Source organism: Eleutherodactylus coqui, chromosome 4 (assembly GCF_035609145.1).
Source record: "Eleutherodactylus coqui strain aEleCoq1 chromosome 4, aEleCoq1.hap1, whole genome shotgun sequence".
NCBI lineage: Eukaryota > Metazoa > Chordata > Amphibia > Anura > Eleutherodactylidae > Eleutherodactylus > Eleutherodactylus coqui.
The window spans coordinates 282737792-282758159 of NC_089840.1; the positions used below are offsets into that span (position 1 = coordinate 282737792).

Consider the following 20368-nt stretch of genomic DNA (forward strand, 5'->3'; position numbering starts at 1 on the left):
CCCTTGTAAGACTTGAGACTCCGTACGGACTTGCCACTCATGAGGTGGGCGTCGTAAAATCCTTAATGCACACCGTGATTCTCGGGAGAGACTTTCCGCTATTTTGGGACTTATGGTGAAGCCAAGGGTCATCTACAAGTATTCTTCACGATGATGTAAATGTGTATTATGTGTGTCCAGAACCGTTTGACCCTGATGGTATGATTCCGGCAGTAGGGGTGACCCAAGAGAATGAGGATAATTTTCCCTTAACAGTGCTGGCAGGTGAGACGGAGGTACAGGACGAAGTGGTTGCTATGCCTGACTTAGAGGTCTCGTGCTAACTTTGGAACTGAGCAGCTCCGAGATCTCATCCTAGTAAAAGCCAGGGATAATATTAAGGTGGTAAATGGGGAACCCCAATACCCAGGGGCTGATACAGTGTTTCACACCTGGCAGTCAATCAAGAACTGTTGTATCAGATTGACAAAGTCCGTGGGGAGGTTGTGGAACAGCTGGTGGTACCTCAGTCCTATCACAGAATGGTCTTTGACAAGGTGCACAAGCATATGCTAGGAGGTCATCTAGGGGGCGAAGAAACTAGGGAACGCGTCCTTCAGCGTTTTTTCTGGCCTGGGGTACATGGGGCCGTAAAGCAATACTGTAAGTCTTGCCCGGAGTGTCAAATAATGGCTCCTATGCCCCATTACCGGAGACCCTAGTGCCCTTGCCCATTCTAGAGGTGCCGTTTGAGCAGATTGCTATGGACCTAGTCGGCAGCTTAGTAAAGTCTGGCAGGGGTAACCAACATATATTAGTGGTTGTAGACTACGCCACCCGCTACCCCGAAGCAGTTCCTTTGCGCAATACTTCGTCAAAAGGTATTGCAAGGGAACTACTCCATATGTTCTCCCGCATGGGTATACCAAAAGAGATTCTGACGAATCAAGGAACCCCCTTTATGTCAATGGTCATGACGGTGCTGTGTAAGTTGCTGAATATTAAGTACTTGCGTACATCTGTGTACCACCCACAGACGGATGGTCTTGTTGAAAGATTCAACAAGACCCTAAAAAGTATGCTAAAAAAGGTAGTCAATAAGGATGGGAAGGACTGGGACTGTCTGCTGCCATATTTAATGTTTTCAATCCGTGAAGTCCCACAATCCTCCACTGGGTTCTCCCCATTTGAGTTAGTTTATGGTAGACATCCACGGGGGCTCCTTGATATAGTCAAGGAGACCTGGGAGCACGAGTCCACCCCCTACAGGAGTGTTATTGAACACATCTCCCTTATACAAGACCGAATTGCGGCAGTCATGCCCATTGTTAGGGAACATTTACAGCAAACCTAAAACGCCCAAAGCTGGGTATATAACAGGTCCGCCAAGGTGAGAAGCTTCAACTCTGGGAATCGGATACTAGTGTTGGTGCCCACCCTAGAAAGTAAATTTCTGGCAAAGTGGCAAGGGCCCTATGAAATAATTGGAAATGTCGGAGAGGTAAACTATAAGGTGTACCAGCCGGGTAGGCAGAAACCAGAACAGTTGTACCATGTAAATCTAATTAAGCCATGGAAGGACATAGAGATCCTGACTGCGGTGAGTGCCCCCCATAGTGTGGTCCCAGAGGTGTGTGTATCAGAGTCCCTGTCTAAGTACCAAAAGCAAGAGTCTAGGGAATGTATACATTGTAATTCGGATGTGTTCTCCGATATACCAGGGCGTACTGGTGTCATAAAACACGACATTGTAACTGAACCAGGGGTAAAGGTGCATTTGAAACCATACAGGGTTCCAGAAGCCCGCAGCCGAGCCATATCTGAGGAGGTCAAGAATATGCTAGACCTCGGGGTGATTGAGGAATCGAAAAGTGAATGGTCCAGCCCTATCATGCTGATACCAAAACCTGATGGTTCTTTACGCTTCTGTAATGACTTCCGGAAGCTAAATGACGTGTCAAAATTTGACGCATACCCAATGCCGAGAGTAGACCAGTTAATTGAGAGACTGGGTCATGACAGATACTTTTCTACTCTCGACCTTACCAAAGGTTACTGGCAGGTTCCCCTTACAGAGAGGGCGAAAGAAAAGACTGCGTTTGCCACACCAGATGGGCTGTTTCAGTACGTCTGCCTACCTTTTGGTTTGCATGGAGCTCCAGCAACCCTTCAAAGACTGGTGGACATCACACTCAAACCCCATTTTTGCTGAAATAAACCCAGGCGAAGCTTGGACTAAAGAACTTTATTTCCTTGTGTCACTGTCTCTGGCCGTGGATGCCCAGGTGGCTACCTTATCCTGACGCTAATCCCTCACAGTATATAAAAAGATAAATTATCAATTTATAAAGAAACATTTAAAACATTATCATAAAAATAAACAACAGTGGTTGATAAATACCTGAAATATCAAAGAATAGATCGATATGTTTGTAGTCTCAATGTAATAATCAGATTAAATATAAAATGATAATATAGCTGCTATAAAATGAAAGGGGTTGTCCCGCGCCGAAGCGGGTTTTTTTTTTTCAAACCCCCCCCCGTTCGGCGCGAGACAACCCCGATGCAGGGGTTAAAAAAGAACACCGGAGAGTGCTTACCTGAATCCCCGCGCTCCGGTGACTTCTTACTTACCTGCTGAAGATGGCCACCGGGATCCTCTCCCTCGGTGGACCGCAGGGCTTCTGTGCGGCCCATTGCCGATTCCAGCCTCCTGATTGGCTGGAATCGGCACGTGACGGGGCGGAGCTACACAGAGCCCCATTCAGAAAAGAAGAAGACCCGGACTGCGCAAGCGCGGCTAATTTGGCCATTAGACGGCGAAAATTAGTCGGCTCCATGGAAACGAGGACGCTAGCAACGGAGCAGGTAAGTGAAAAACTTCTTATAACTTCTGTATGGCTCATAATTAATGCACAATGTACATTACAAAGTGCATTAATATGGCCATACAGAAGTGTATAGACCCACTTGCTGCCGCGGGACAACCCCTTTAATTAAGGGAAAGCTAGATCTTTTCAAGTACCTCATTGAGACCATGAGGATGTAACGTATTAAAACAAAAAATGTAAAACATCTCCTTAGTTCTGAGTTTAGTGAATTCGCCTTTAGGAATTTTTTTAAATCGGTGTGATTTTCATTAAAGAGGGATCCGAGTTGTGATACATTGGAAAGTGCTTAAAGACAGTGTGTTTTAGGTAATTTCTTTTAGTATTGTATCTATGTTGGTTAATACAATTTCGTTGGGTGTTTATTGTACGGCCAACATATCGTTTTTGGCAAGGACATTCAATTAAGTAAATCAGATGTTCAGAACCGCAGTTCAAATATTGCTTGATCTGAAAAGGTATACTGTCAGTTCCCATATCGACTGATTGCCTTCGGTGGCATATATTCTCGCGACATTCGCAGCCAGGAGTTCCACATCTATATGCTCCTGTATTCGGAGTAGAAGAAAAAAATTGAAAGACCCTTTGTTTGAGTGTTTTTTTGGAATTTGCGAGGGCATGATGGAGCTAGAATATTTCCCAATGTCTTGCTCCTCCTAAAGATCAGGTTAGGGTTGGTGGAAAGTATTTCTGAGATAAAAGGATCTCCTTTTAGAATATTCCATCGTTTATTTAGGATATTCCTCAGTTCCCTTTGTTTTGAGTTATATCTCGTGATGAAGCAGAGATCATAGCGAACTTTATTCTTCTCAGATGTCATTTGTTTTGTTATTATATTAGTACGTATTGGCCCGCCCTCTTGCCTAGCTCGAATATAAGATGTTTTTAATAGGGCTTCTGGATACTTTTTTTCTTTCAACCTATTATACAGAATTTTTGCCTGCTCGTCAAGTGCTTCAAGGGTAGAACAGTTTCTTCGGATCCGTTTGAATTGTCCGAAAGGAACGTTTAATTTCCATTTTTTCGCATGGCCACTTCTGAAGTCCAGGAAACTGTTGGCATCCACTTGTTTAAAATGTGTTTTTGTACAAATGTTATTTTCCTTAATATAGATGTCCAAATCCAAGAAAGTAACTTGTGTAGTGCTACAAGTGCCAGTGAATTCTAAACCCCATGTGTTTAGGTTCCGATTTTTGATAAATTGTTTCACTTCTCCCATGGTGTCGTCCCAAATAAAGATGATGTCATCATTGTATAGTCTATAGAAATAGATGTGGGGTTCTTTGATGTTTTCTTCAAATGCGCCCATGTACATGTTCGCATAGCAGGGTGCGCATTTGGTCCCCATGGCGGTCCCCCTTGTTTGCAGGTAGAAGTGGTTGTTAAATTTAAAATAATTATTGTAAAGAATAAATTCCACACTGTCCAACAGAAATTGTTTTTGTTTTGGTGGAATTAAAGTATCCTTTTCTAAAAAGTGGTCAATGGCCTCAATTCCTTGTAAATGGGGGATATTAGAATATGGGGAGCAAACGTCAAGAGTTACCCATATGTATGTTTTTTTCCAAGGGATCTGTTGCAATAGGGATAATAATTGAGATGTGTCCTTCAAATATGCAGGGAGTTTTGTTACAAATCTTTGTAGTTGTCTGTCGACATATTGTAGCTGCTGAGTGAAACAAATACCCTCTATAATGGGTCTTCCATCAAAAATCAAAAAATTACAGAGAGATCTAAACCAAAAAAAATTGAAAAAATATACTTCCCTTGGGAATATAAAGCTACCCCTTAGGTCAAATTTGCAGATAATAGAAAAACACACAACATTTACCAGAACAGAAGAAATACTTTTGAATTATATAATCATCCTGAAAGATCCTATCACCGTAACAGAAATTCCTCCTTTTCTAACTCTAGATCCAATCAATATCCAGACCCCTATGAGTACCAATACAATGACCATCTAGTTACCTCTTTTGGAATCTATGAACGGGGTCTTACGTCCAGCCCCAGCCCCCCCCCCCCCCCCCCCAGACGGCCAAACAGACTAGATGGATATTATTACAACCATTTTCATTCTGAACCATTATACAGACACATCCCAAGAGAATCTACTTGGAAGCACAGATACCCTAGAAACCCTACCCAAGAAAGGGCACTGAGAGCCAATAGAAGAAGATATAATTACCCTAAAAAAAACCACTTATGATTCTAATTAGAGATGAGCGAGCACCAAAATGCTCGGGTGCTCGTTACTCGGGACGAAATTATCGCGATGCTCGAGGGTTCGTTTCGAGTAACGAACCCCATTGAAGTCAATGGGCGACCCGAGCATTTTTGTATTTCGCCGATGCTCGCTAAGGTTTTCATGTGTGAAAATCTGGGCAATTCAAGAAAGTGATGGGAACGACACAGCAACGGATAGGGCAGGCGAGGGGCTACATGTTGGGCTGCATCTCAAGTTCACAGGTCCCACTATTAAGCCACAATACCGGCAAGAGTGGGCCCCCCTGCCTCCCAACAACTTTTACTTCTGAAAAGCCCTCATTAGCATGGCATACCTTAGCTAAGCACCACACTACCTCCAACAAAGCACAATCACTGCCTGCATGACACTCCGCTGCCACTTCTCCTGGGTTACATGCTGCCCAACCCCCCCCCCCTGCACGACAGTGTCCATAGCGTACACCAAATTGTCCCTGCCCAGCCTTCAGCTGCCCTCATGCCACGCCACCCTCATGTCTATTTATAAGTGCTTCTGCCACAGGAAAAGCAGGCACACACTGCAGAGGGTTGGCATGGCTAGGCAGCGACAGCTCCCCCCCATAAAAGGGGCGGGCCGATAGTCCACAATGCTGTACAAAAGCAATGAGAAATCCAATCCTGTGCCACCTCCATCTGGAGCTGCACACGTGGGCATAGCAATGGGGAACCTATGTGCCACACAGTATTCATTCTGTCAAGGTGTCTGCATGCCCCAGTCAGACCGCGTTTTTTTATAAATAGTCACAGCCAGGTCCAACTCCGCAATGGGAATTCCGTGTGCACCCACAGCATGGGTGGCTCCCTGGAACCCACCGGCAGTACATAAAAATATCCCATTGCATTGCCCAACACAGCTGAGGTAGTAATGTCGTGCTTAATGCAGGTGGGCTTCGGCCCACACTGCATGCCCCAGTCAGACTGGGGTTCTTTAGAAGTGGACACATGCAGTTACAACTCCCTGTGGACCCACAGCATGGGTGGGTGCCAGGAAGCCACCGGCGGTACATAAATAAATCCCATTGCATTGCCCATCACAGCTGAGGTAATGTCGTGCTTAATACAGGTGGGCTTCGGCCCACACTGCATGCCCCAGTCTGACTGGGGTTCTTTACAAGTGGACAGATGTAGTTTAAACTCTGTGTGCACCCACAGCATGGGTGGCTCCCTGGAACCCACCGGTGGTACATAAAAATATCCCATTGCATTGCCCATCACAGCTGAGGTAATGTCGTGGTTAATGCAGGTGGGCTTCGGCCCACACTGCATGCCCCAGTCAGACTGGGGTTCTTTACAAGTGGACAGATGTAGTAACAACTCCCTGTGGACCCACAGCATGGGTGGGTGCCAGGAAGCCACCGGCGGTACATAAATGTATCCCATTGCATTGCTCAACACAGCTGAGGTAGTAATGTCATGCTTAATGCAGGTGGGCTTCGGCCCACACTGCATGCCCCAGTCAGACTGGGGTTCTTTAGAAGTTGACACATGCAGTTACAACTCCGTGTGGACCGACAGCATGGGTGGCTCCCTGGAACACACTGGCGGTACATAAATATATCCCATTGCAGTGCCCAGCACAGCTGAGGTAATGTCAGCTTTAATGCAGGTGGGCTAAAAATTAATTTGATTACACTGTAGGCGAGGGCCCCCAAAAATTGGTGTACCAACAGTACTAATGTACCTGAGAAAAATTGCCCATGCCCAACCGAGAGGGCAGGTGAAACCCATTAATGGCTTTGGTTAATGTGGCTTAATTGGTAACTAGGCCTGGAGGCAGCCCAGTTAAAATAAAAATTGGTTCAGCTGAAAGTTTCAACGCCTTAATGAGCATTGAAACGTATAAAAATTGTTTAGAAAAATTATATGACTGAGCCTTGTGGGCCTAAGAAAAATTGCCCGTTCGGCGTGATTACGTGAGGTTTCAGGAGGAGGAGCAGGAGGAGGAGGATGAATGTTATACACAGATTGATGAAGCAAAAAGGTCCCCGTTTTGGATGGTGATAGAGAACGATGCTTCCATCCGCGGGTGCAGCCTACGTATTGCTTAGGTATCGCTGCTGTCCGCTGGTGGAGAAGAGAAGTCTGGTGAAATCCAGGCTTTGTTCATCTTGATGAGTGTAAGCCTGTCGGCACTGTCGGTTGACAGTTGGGTACGCTTATCCGTGATGATTCCCCCAGCCGCACTAAACACACTCTCTGACAGGACGCTAGCCGCAGGACAAGCAAGCACCTCCAGGGCATACAGCGCAAGTTCAGGCCACGTGTCCAGCTTCAACACCCAGTAGTTGTAGGGGGCAGAGGCGTCACCGAGGACGGTGCTGCAATCGGCTACGTACTCCCTCACCATCCTTTTACAGTGCTCCCGCCAACTCAGCCTTGACTGGGGACCGGTGACACAGTCTTGCTGGGGAGCTATAAAGCTGTCAAAGGCCTTAGAGAGTGTTCCCCTGCCTGCGCTGTACATGCTGCCTGATCTCTGCGCCTCCCCTGCTACCTGGGCCGCGGAAATGCGCCTTCGGCCACTAGCGCTGTCAGATGGGAAGTTTACCATCAGTTTGTCCACCAGCGCCATAAGGTATAGCATCATTCTCGAACCCCTTTCCTCTTCGGGAATGAGAGTGCAAAGGCTCTCCTTATACCGTGGATCGAGCAGTGTGTACACCCAGTAATCCGTAGTGGCCAGAATGCGTGTAACGCGAGGGTCACGAGAAAGGCATCCTAACATGAAGTCAGCCATGTGTGCCAGGGTACCTGTACACAACACATGGCTGTCCTCACTCGGAAGATCACTTTCAGGATCCTCCTCCTCCTCCTCTGGCCATACACACTGAAAGGATGACAGGCAAGCTGCATCTGTACCCTCAGCAGTGGGCCAAGCTGTCTTTTCCCCCTCCTCCTCATGCTCCTCCCCCTCCTCCTCCTCTGGCCATACACGCTGAAAGGATGACAGGCAAGCAGCATCTGTCCCCTCAGCAGTGGGCCAAGCTGTCTCCTCCCCCTCCTCCTCATGCTCCTCCCCCTCCTCCTCCTCTGGCCATACACGCTGAAAGGATGACAGGCAAGCAGCATGTGTACCCTCACCAGTGGGCCAAGCTGTGTCTTGCCCCTCCTCCTCCTCCTCCTCCTCCTCCTCACCGCGCTGAGATATAGACATGAGGTTGCTCTGACTATCCAGCGACATACTGTCTTCCCCCGCCTCCGTTTCTGATTCCAAAGCGTCTGCCTTTATGCTTTGCAGGGAACTTCTCAAGAGGCATAGCAGAGGAATGGTGACGCTAATGATTGCAGCATCCCCGCTCACCATCTGGGTAGACTCCTCAAATTTTCCAAGGACCTGGCAGATGGCTGCCAACCAGGCCCACTCTTCTGTAAATAATTGAGGAGGCTGACTCCCACTGCGCCGCGCAGGTTGGAGTTGGTATTCCACTATAGCTCTACGCTGCTCATAGAGTCTGGCCAACATGTGGAGCGTAGAGTTCCACTGTGTGGGCACGTCGCACAGCAGTCGGTGCACTGGCAGATTAAACCGATGTTGCAGGGTCCGCAGGGTGGCAGCGTGCGTGTGCGATTATATCGTTATATATAGCTAGCGTTAGGTAAGGAGGGAGTTAATGTGCTCCAGCACAGCGTTCCACATCATTGGAGCCTGCTCTGGTGGAGCGTGATGACGTCGTCACGCTACCACTGATGAGACGGCCGAGAGGAGCGCAGGGAATACACTTACTCCATGCGTTCCACTGTGGATGTCGGGGCTACGTTGGCGTGATGACGTCATCGCGCCAGGTTGACACACGTGATTGGTCACGTGGGCGGCACGGAGTAGGACGCCGGCATGACAGCAGACAGACGTGCCTGCGGGAGAAAGGAGGAGCACTAAGGTAATTAATACAAACACATAAGATTGTTGTATATATATATATATGTTTAATGTATGTGAGTGTTTTATGATTGTGCTTGAGAAAGTCGCTATATGCGACGAAACGCGTTGCACTGTACTTGGATATGGAATAAAGAAAAGTTTTTAACTTACTCATTTATTGGCAATTCCAATCCCTGGTGGAATTGGGTCCTAAAGGAGCGCAGGAACCTTTTTACTTTTATTGGATTTATGCTTTGCAGGGAACTTCTCAAGAGGCATAGCAGAGGAATGGTGACGCTAATGATTGCAGCATCCCCGCTCACCATCTGGGTAGACTCCTCAAATTTTCCAAGGACCTGGCAGATGGCTGCCAACCAGGCCCACTCTTCTGTAAATAATTGAGGAGGCTGACTCCCACTGCGCCGCGCAGGTTGGAGTTGGTATTCCACTATAGCTCTACGCTGCTCATAGAGTCTGGCCAACATGTGGAGCGTAGAGTTCCACTGTGTGGGCACGTCGCACAGCAGTCGGTGCACTGGCAGATTAAACCGATGTTGCAGGGTCCGCAGGGTGGCAGCGTGCGTGTGCGATTTGCGGAAATGTGCGCAGAGCTGGCGCACCTTTCCGAGCAGGTATGACAAGTGGGGGTAGCTTTTCAGAAAGCGCTGAACCACCAAATTAAAGACATGGGCCAGGCATGGCACGTGCGTGAGGCTGCCGAGCTGCAGAGCCGCCACCAGGTTACGGCCGTTCTCACACACGACCATGCCCGGTTGGAGGCTCAGCGGCGCAAGCCAGCGGTCGGTCTGCTCTGTCAGACCCTGCAGCAGTTCGTGGGCCGTGTGCCTCCTATCTCCTAAGCTGAGTAGTTTCAGCACGGCCTGCTGACGCTTGCCCACCGCTGTGCTGCCACGCCGCGTGACACTGACTGCTGGCGACGTGCTGCTGCTGCTGACACATCTTGATTGCGAGAAAGAGGTTGCGTAGGAGGAGGAGGAGGGTGGTTTAGTGGAGGAAGCATACACCCCCGCAGATACCACCACCGAGCTGGGGCACGCAATTCGGGGGGTGGGTAGGACGTGAGCGGTCCCAGGCGCTGACTCTGTCCCAGCCTCCACTAAATTCACCCAATGTGCCGTCAGGGAGATATAGTGGCCCTGCCCGCCTGTGCTTGTCCACGTGTCTGTTGTTAAGTGGACCTTGGCAGTAACCACGTTGGTGAGGGCGCGTACAATGTTGCGGGAGACGTGGTCGTGCAGGCCTGGGACGGCACATCGGGAAAAGTAGTGGCGACTGGGAACCGAGTAGCGCGGGGCAGCCGCCGCCATCATGCTTTTGAAAGCCTCCGTTTCCACAAGCCTATACGGCAGCATCTCTAGGCTGATCAATTTTGCAATGTGCACGTTTAACGCTTGAGCGTGCGGGTGCGTGGCGTCGTACTTGCGCTTGCGCTCAAACTGTGGCGCTAGCGACGTCTGGACGCTACGCTGAGAGACATTGCTGGATGGGGCCGAGGACAGCGGAGGTGATGGTGTGGGTGCAGGCCAGGAGACGGTACTGCCTGTGTCCTCAGAGGGGGGTTGGATCTCAGTGGCAGGTTGGGGCACAGGGGGAGAGGCAGTGGTGCAAACCGGAGGCGGTGAATGGGCATCGTCCCACCTTGTGGGGTGCTTGGCCATCATATGCCTGCGCATGCTGGTGGTGATGCCTCCCCAGCTGATCTTGGCGCGACAAAGGTTGCACACCACTGTTCGTCGGTCGTCAGGCGTCTCTGTGAAAAACTGCCACACCGTAGAGCACCTTGACCTCTGCAGGGTGGCATGGCGCGAGGGGGCGCTTTGGGAACCAGTTGGTGGATTATTCGGTCTGGCCCTGCCTCTACCCCTGGCCACCACATTGGCTCGGCCTGTGCCCACACCCTGACTTGGGCCTCCGCGTCCTCGCCCGCGTCCACGTCCCATAGGCCTACCCCTACCCCTCAGCATGGTGTATTACCAGTGATTTGATTTCCCAGCCAGGAAATAAATTGGCGCAAGCCTGCAGGCCAAATAGAATTTTTTCCCTTTTTTTTTTTAAAGGAAAGGCCCACTGACTATATTCAATCAATAATAAATGTGTTCTGGCCCTGCAGTGTGTCACAGAACTGCAGTCTTGCACTGTTATTAACTGCAGTAGAGCGGTGATTTCCCAGCCAGGAAATAAATTGGCGCAAGCCTGCTGTTAAACTTAGCTGGCTGCGTATGATTTTTTTTACGTTCTCCACCCAGCACACACGTACCCAGAACGCTGAGGACTGTCAGAGGCAGGCCAAATAGAATTTTTTCCCTTTTTTTTTTTAAAGGAAAGGCCCACTGACTATATTCAATCAATAAAATATGTCTTCTGGCCCTGCCTACACAATTCTGTCCCTGTAGTATTACTGCAGGGCGCAATGCTCTGCACGGCCGATTTGGGGGAAAAAAATGTGCAACACTGCTAACAGCAGCCTCCACAGTACTGCACACGGTTAGATGTGGCCCTAAGAAGGACCGTTGGGGTTCTTGAAGCCTACACTAACTCCTAACACTCTCCCTGCCTAACCACTACTTCTGTCCCTGTAGTATTACTGCAGGGCGCAATGCTCTGCACGGCTGATATAGCAAAAAAAATAAAATGTGCACCACTGCAAAAGGCAGCCTCCACAGTACTGCACACGGTTAGATGTGGCCCTAAGAAGGACCGTTGGGGTTCTTGAAGCCTACACTAACTCCTAACACTCTCCCTACAGCAGCTCCAACACGATACCACTGTCCCTGATCTCTGTCACAACGCATCTGAGGCGAGCCGCGGGAGGGGCCGATTTTTATACTCGGGTGACACCTGATCTCCCCAGCCACTCACAGCAGGGGGGTGGTATAGGGCTTGAATGACGCAGGGGGAAGTTGTAATGCCTTCCCTGTCTTTCAATTGGCCAGAAAAGCGCGCTAACGTCTCAGAGAGGAAAGTGAAAGTAACCCGAACATCGCGTGGTACTCGTTACGAGTAACGAGCATCCCGAACACCCTAATATTCGCCCGAGCATCAAGCTCGGACGAGTACGTTATTTCTAATAATTCGAACTCCTCTGGAGAAAACATAACACAAGTTCCATTGGATAAACCGTCCCCAACTAACTCTTCAACCAACTCACCCAATTCCCAATATATTCAGATATGCGTTTAGAACCACCAGCTCTGGAGAATATCGCAGGAAGTCCGTCAGATTTGATCAATTTCCTACAAAGTAAGGAAAATACCCCTCTTAGAACCAATATTAATATTGATCCTATCCTTCCAACTAGCTAATCATTTGAGATTACCAACAATGCAAATCATGTTACTACCCCGATAACATCTTTTTTAGGGGAGACAACCCTTCGACTTTCAGAAACAGAGGGTCTAATAAGCAACACCGGGTCACACGGAGTTCTGTGCTGTCCCTGAACCCCAAAGGAAAAACACTACTGAAAACCATTGGGAACAACCCGATGGGATGTTCAAAAATTACTCACTTTTATCAGCCACGCAACAGATCAGAAAAAGGAGGAGAAGAAGTGGCGAACGGGCAGGGAGAAAAACACGCCAGAAATCAAAAATATCTAAAAACAATTCGGAAGATACAAACTCCAATGACGAAGCGATAAAATTGGGTATATTCAATATCTCTGGATACATGTTGAAAAAAAGAAGTGGAATTACTATCCAGGGGCTTGTCCTTTAGTCCATCAAGCGAGCCTGATCTTTTCGAACTCTTTATAGACCTTAATCACTTTGTAAGAAAATTGACACTAAAGAGATTCTACTCACTAAATTAGATCAAACTCCCATCTGAGGGATCATACTGTAGAGTTATAAAACTGAGAGAGCCCTTAGAGGACTCCATACTTGAAGACACCACTCCAACTAAAAAACCATTAACCACCAACCTTAAATTACCCAGTAAATTCTATCCGACGGAGACCAAAGGTCCCTATATAACTACTTTTTAACAGCAACGTTTAGGAAGACTTTAAAACACTAACCAACAATAAAAATCGAAACAAAAATAAATACCATAAAGCATGGCGTCAGAACCGGAAGTTCACATTGCCATGTTTAGAGATAAAAAAGTCGCCCTCATCCAGTTCAATTGTATTCCATAAATGTGACTATTGCATTACGGTTAGTGAAACATCATACAGTTCCAAGAGTTTATCTTTGTCTTCTTCTGGATCAACAGGGAAGAAGGGGGTTAATAGGCTGGACATTTGTCTTTTTTAGCTTAGCATACTATATTACTATGTTGATCATTTTAGGTTTGTGAATTTAGACTGCATACATTCATTTGTAGAAGCTGTGAATGCTGTACACAGCGGACAAGCGACCATCACCTACGACCACAATGCTACAGCAATCTGCCTGGCCCTGCACTGCAAACCAATTTTTCCCACACTGGACAGGAGAAGAGAGGAGAAGGGACGATGCCAATTGATCCCGCCTCGGTCCTCAATCACCCTAGCAGTATTCCAAGCTTGAAGTCGTTAGAATACAGGCTGATATGTACCCAACTTTACTGGACTCCTGCACGCATGCCAAGTGAAGGCTCAAATCATCCACCTGATCCGTTATAATGCACTCCAGAACTCTACAATACGCATAGAAATAAAACACTGCAACTACTAGTTTGTCAATGGTACACTGGAACTCGATTTATGAATTATTGATACAATCTTCGGAGAATATGGTTTGCTTTTAAACCTGACAGGGCTTGAACTGATAAATTCTAGATTTATTCTACAAAAGATCTAGTAGTGCCAAAATATATAGTATGTATAAAGATATACAAAAAGGTTGTTACATGGGGAGAATAAGGACATACAGGCAATAAACACTCAGCAGTATTTTAGAAATAAACAGGAATAAAATAAAAGAAAGTTACCAGATTTTGGGATACACGGCCCAAAGGGATCCAGAACAGAGGGACGCCCATATACCGAAGTATAGCTCCATGGATTGACCGGTTAGAACTGTGGGGTCCCCCAATACACACCTTCTCCCCACCCCTCTGAGGTCATACAGAGAAGGGAGGGTCGGATTTGTAGGAACTCAAAAATCGTAATTCCCTAGTTTCAGTCATATCTCGGTGGGAGGGTCTCTAATCATGAAGATATGCTGCCATATTTCTTGTCATGATTTTATCTATGCATGAATATCAAGCATGAGGCAGAAATCATAACCAGGTATGAGTTTACGTAGTTTGAGGGGAATTCCTGAGCTTGGGGTGAGGTATGGGGAGGTAATACAATTATCTCTCTAAAGGCAACAACCACCAGCCTGGGGAGAGCAAATCAGCATCTACCTGTCAAAAGGCCACTTGTATTGACATTGGAACAAAGGATTTCCTGTCCTCTTGTATATCAAAGGCTTGCCAATTACACAAGAGGAAGGGGGGATTAGAACATTATAATTTACCCATCTCATATCTTTATCCATCTATCTAGTATCTAACTATCTATCTATCATTAGAGTAGATTCAAGGGGCAAAGGTTGTCAGCTCAACTTTTCTATTGTCCTGAACGACAACTGATTGATACTGGACAGCTGGGGGGACACTTTCTCAATCTCTTTATATGACAGAGCGCTTGTGAAATATGAAAGGCATTCACCAAGTATGTGCATCGCAGAAATCTAAGCATTCTCTATCTGGTACAGAACATATTTAATCAAGGTTAAAAAAAAGTAGACCGATAAATTTAAAAACCTTTTTAATAATCCCGGCGATCAGCTGCAAATTGTCACACTAACAAGACAGACGTACCCAGGAAGACATGGTTCTTCCTAGAAGCTTTTGAGTATGCCACATGAGAGCCTTACAGGAATTTGGTAGTAGATTTAAGAGAAGGCACAACAGAGGAACTCCTCTTAAGCACGGGGTTGTTTCCACCAGCTTTAGCGGCGGTGTACATTCAAAAGAAAACTGCCTCTAAGAAGTGAGTTAATCATCCTACTAACTATTGTAAACTCTGCACATTGTGCTGACAAGATGTCTGAGGGATTACACTGCAATTGGGGCCTCTTAAAAAGCTGATAAAAGCAACACCTACAGTCAGAAAGTCTACTTTGTGCAATGCAAGCAGTGCTTTAATCATAGCCCTAGAGGAAATTGCTTTAAAGGAGTAGTCTCGCGGCAGCAAGTGGAGTTATACACTTCTGTATGACCATATTAATGCACTTTGTAATGTACATCGTGCATTAATTATGAGCCATACAGAAGTTATTTCACTTACCTGTTCCGTTGCTGGCGTCCTGGTCTCCATGGATCCGTCTAAAATCGCCTCTTCTGGCGATTTTAGACGCGCTTGCGCAGTCCGGTCTTCTTGCTTCTGAATGGGGCAGCTCGTGCCGGAGAGCGGCTCCTCGTAGCTCCGCCCCGTCACGTGTGCCGATTCCAGCCACTCAGGAGGCTGGAATCGGCAATGGACCGCACAGAAGCCCTGCGGTCCACCGAGGGTGAAGATCCCGGCGGCCATCTTCACAAGGTAAGTATGAAGACGCCGGACCGCGGGGATTCGGGTAAGTACTATCTGTTTGTTTTTTTTAATCCCTGCATCGGGTTTGTCTCGCGCCGAACGGGGGGGGCTATTAAAAAAAAAAAAACAACCCGTTTCGGCGTGAGACAACTCCTTTAAGTAAAAGGGTGAATACCTCTAAAACAGCCTGAGTGATAAAACCCTTGCAATAAAAAAAAAGCGGATATTGAATCAGGCGGGAAGAGGGGGGGTTACAGGTTCACTCTTAGGCTTTGCGATTCCAATAATGAGACTGTGCTTGAGCACACTGGCCCAGAGAACAGCTGATCACTAGGGGCCCCAGTGATAGACTCAACAGATCTATTATTCATGACTGATCTTGAGAATGAGCCATGAATAGTTGACAACTGGACGATCCCTTTAAATCTCAACTAAATTCAGCTACAAATCTGTAATCCAGAAAAAAACAAAAACAAACCAAATAGTTTGGCTCAGTAGATAGGGAGTAATAGGCGCCGGCCAGGATAAGGACAGAATAAAACATATGCGAGTGGGTTCTTATACATTAAGTTCAAAAAACTTCAATGGAAAGAGGATCATGGGATGGATGATTAAAGGGCAGAATTCCATCAGAAATTGATAGGCGCAGTCATTTTTTTTCAATACCTGCAACCACTTTTGAGTTAGGGATGATATGCTGATTGTTAATAAAGGTTTATTGAATTATATAATATGGAAACCACTAATTGTATGACTTTTCATGATATTAATAAATCTAGTATACAACTGAGATCATCTTAATGGTTGGTAACAGAAGTTCACATGAGGCGGACGAGGTTTTCAATCACGATAACTCAAGAAGACAAGCAGATTCTAAAATATGGGTTCTCCGTGTAAGTTTTCCATAGTCCATAGTCACTGCTGCCACGTGTGAATTCTCCAACGTCTAACAAGATGTATAGCTAAAATATTTCCAACAATCTGCACATAAATGCAGGTTTTCCCCTGTGTGAGTTCTCTTATAGTTAACAAGATCTGATTTGTCTTAAAAATATTGACAACAGTCAGAATATAAAAATGTTGTCTCCCCTGTGTGAATTCTCTGATGTTTAACAAGATCCCCTTTATGGGTATTTCTCGTGTGCAACACAAAAATCACCTCTCACTCGTGTGAATTTTCTGATGATCAACAAGGGATGATTTCTTAGCAAAACGTTTCCCACATTCTGAACATGTAAATGGCTTCTCTCCTGTGTGAATTCTCTGATGATCAACAAGATGTGATTTTCTGGTACAACATTTCCCACATTCTGAACATGCAAATAACTTCTCTCCTGTGTGAATTCTCTGATGATTAACAAGATGTGATTTTCTGGTAAAGAATTTCCCACATTCTGAACATGAAATTGACTTCTCTCCTGTGTGAATTCTCTGATGATCAACAACATATGATTTTGTGGTAAAGCATTTCCCACATTCTGAACATGAAAATGGCTTCTCTCCTGTGTGAATTCTCTGATGATCAACAAGGGATGATTTCCGAGCAAAACATTTCCCACATTCTGAACATGAAAATGACTTCTCTCCTGTGTGAATTCTCTGATGATTAACAAGGGATGATTTCTGAGCAAAACATTTCCCACATTCTGAACATGAAAATGGCTTCTCTCCTGTGTGAATTCTCTGATGATCAACAAGACCTGATTTCTTGGTAAAACATTTCCCACAGACAAAACAAGAAAATGGCTTCTTCCCTGTGACAACTGTTTCTTCTTTAACATCTCTTCTGTAAATGTTATGTTGCTCACTAGTCTGTGATGAATTAGAAGATGGAACCTCTATAAAAGGATCAGATGACAGATGTTTGCTGGGAAGGGCTGAGGGTACATCTGGGATAATGGCAGGCTCTTCGTGTGTATCTTGTATGTTACCATCATCTTCCACTGTAAAACCTGAAGATATCAAATGTTCCTCTGAGCTCCTGATGTCGTCATCTGCCAAGAATAAAACAGATTTTAACATTACAATTATATCAATATTTTATAAAAATGTCTATATAAAATATTCATACAAATTGTGAAAAAGACAAGTTACAAAAACCCTGTGCTCTTTTATGTATGAGGTTTTACTTACTTGAATAAGGGGTTTGCAGAGAGTAGCAAACCTCCTCAAGAATCCAGGTTAGCCTCTAAATTATCACCCGTTCCTCCAGGTTTCTTTTGGAGGGTCGGTACCTTCTGGTGTTTATTCCATTAGCGTAGGACAATAGATACAATACAGGAGATGCAACGCGAGTCGGAGGGCTTACTGACTAATCTGCCACCTCCCATGAGCATATGACACAGAGACATGATAAAAGTATCAGGTACTTCTTAGAACTGGGGCGACCGGAAGTGTGTACGTGCGTGCATCCAGAAGAAAGTAGCTGCTGAGCTATATCCCGGTACACGCTTAACCGGAAGCAGAGGTAAATTTCTAGATGCAATTTTGTGCGCATGCTCGTCTTGCACATGCTCTTTATACAGATTAAGTATACTTAATAACAAACGAGTGCCACATTTTATATTATTTCTCCAGAACCCCCATACTTTTATTTTTTACACACAAATCTGCAAAATTTTAACCCCTTAGTGACGGACCCATCGGAATTCTACGTCCTCACTAAGTGGGCTTTAATCCTAGAGGACGTAGAAACATGAGTCCTCTTAGGATTAATACCCTCTTAGCTGAGGACGTGTCAGCTTCATGTTGTCGGTGCCCGCAGGTAGCCGACAGCATGGAGCTGTCATCTTGGGCTGCGGGCAGTCCCCAGGGCAATGTAAATCGGCGCTATCCAATGGATACCCATCCCAACCAGCCCCCGTAATTACCCCTGTCTTCGGAAATACCACACAGTTCACATTATTACATACATACATTCGTTTTCATATATCTATATATGAACCAATCACAGCGCAGCTTTTTTATTTTACCTCAGTGGTATAATATATAACAACCAATCGCAGCGCAGCTTACATGTTACCTCAGCTTTATAATATACTAGCTTACCCGTCGCGCGTTGCTGCGAAGACAGACAGACATACATTCGTTTTTATATATCTAGATAACAACCAATCAAAGCGCAGCTTTTTTAGGTTACCTCAGTGGTATAATATATAACAACCAATCACAGTGCAGTTTTCATGTTACCTCAGCTTTATAATATATAACACCCAATCACAGGGCAGCTTATATGTTACCTCAGCAGTATAAAATATAAGAACCAATCACAGTGCTGCTTTCATGTTACGTCAGCAGTAAGAGAAATAACAACCAATCACAGCGCAACTTTTATTCTGCCTCAGCAATATAAAAAATAGCAACGAATCACAGCACAGCATTCATTTTACCTCAGCGGTATAATATATAGCAACCAATCACAGCACAGCTTTTATTTTACCTCAGCATTCTCAATATCCAGGAATTGTCTTGTGATACGTTCGGCGGATGCATCATTTTGTAGTTGAACACGCATCCCGTTGCTTGTAATGCCTTTTGCTTTTGTGCTTGAGATGGAAATCAAACGATCTTTGTCTGGGGGGGCATAACTGTCGACGACGCTCGCACGCGTGCGCGCCACCTATCGTAGGATAGATGTAATATGCCAGTAATCTTCCCAGGAGTGTACTCAACAACTTCTCATTAACTTTTCCTATTTATGACATAATCAATGCTCGTGCCAAATTTCAAGTTTCTATTACATTGGGAAGCGAGAAAATTCGATTCCGTACGTAAAATTTGGACGCCAATTGTTTTGCGCTTAAAATTTAATAATCGAGTTGGGACCCATTAACTTTTCCTATTTATGACATAATCAATGCCAGTGCCAAATTTCAAGTTTCTATGACATTGGGAAGCAAGAAAATTAGATTCCGTACATAAAATTTGGACGCTAAATCTTTGGCGCTTAGAATTAAATAATCGAGTTGGGACCCAGTAACTTTTCCTATTTATGACATAATCAATGCTCGTGCCAAATTTCAAGTTTCTATGACATTGGGAAGCGAGAAAATTAGATTCCGTAGGTAAAATTTGGACGCCAATTCTTTTGCGCTTAGAATTAAATAATCGAGTTGGGACCCAGTAACTTTTCCTATTTATGACATAATCAATGCTCGTGCCAAATTTCAAGTTTCTATGACATTGGGAAGCGAGAAAATTAGATTCCGTACGTAAAATTTGGATGCCAATTTTTTTCGCCTAAAATTGAATAATCGAGTTGGGACCCATTAACTTTTCCTATTTATGACATAATCAATGCTCGTGTCAAATTTCGAGTTTCTATTACATTGGGAAGCGAGAGAATTCGATTCCGTACGTAAAATTTGGACGCTAATTCTTTTGCGCATAGAATTGAATAATCGAGTTGGGAGCCATTAGCTTTTCCTATTTATGACATAATCAATGCTCGTGCCAAATTTCACGTTTCTATGACACCGGAAAGCGAGAAAATTAGATTCTGTACGTAAAATTTGGATGCTAATTCTTTGGCGCATAGAATTGAATAATGGAGTTGGGACCCATTAGCTTTTCCTATTTATGACATATTCAATGCCCGTGCCAAATTTCTTGTTTCTATTACATTGAGAAGCGAGAGAATTCGATTCCGTACGTAAAATTTGGACGCTAATTCTTTTGTGCATAGAATTGAGTAATCGAGTTGGAACCCATTAGCTTTTCCTATTTATGACATATTCAATGCACGTGCCAAATTTTAAGTTTCTATGACATTGGGAAGTGAGAGATACGTGGGGGGGGGGGCGTAACTGACGACGACGCACGCATGCGCGCCATTTATCGTAGCATAAATGT

The 20368-nt window shown here is 45.4% G+C and overlaps 1 protein-coding gene and 1 pseudogene across 1 annotated transcript in view; both read right to left on the bottom strand.

The window, feature by feature from the left end:
- Window positions 1–20368, bottom strand: part of LOC136624334 (zinc finger protein 665-like) — a 330544-nt pseudogene that overhangs the window by 96383 nt on the left and 213793 nt on the right.
- LOC136624412 (oocyte zinc finger protein XlCOF7.1-like) overlaps window positions 16216–20368 on the bottom strand; it is a 34127-nt gene continuing 29974 nt past the window's right edge. Inside the window, exon 5 of the mRNA XM_066598388.1 lies at window positions 16216–17511. Within this exon, the coding sequence (XP_066454485.1) occupies window positions 16673–17511 (839 nt within the window). The 3' untranslated portion in view covers window positions 16216–16672. The remainder of the gene's footprint in view (window positions 17512–20368) is intronic.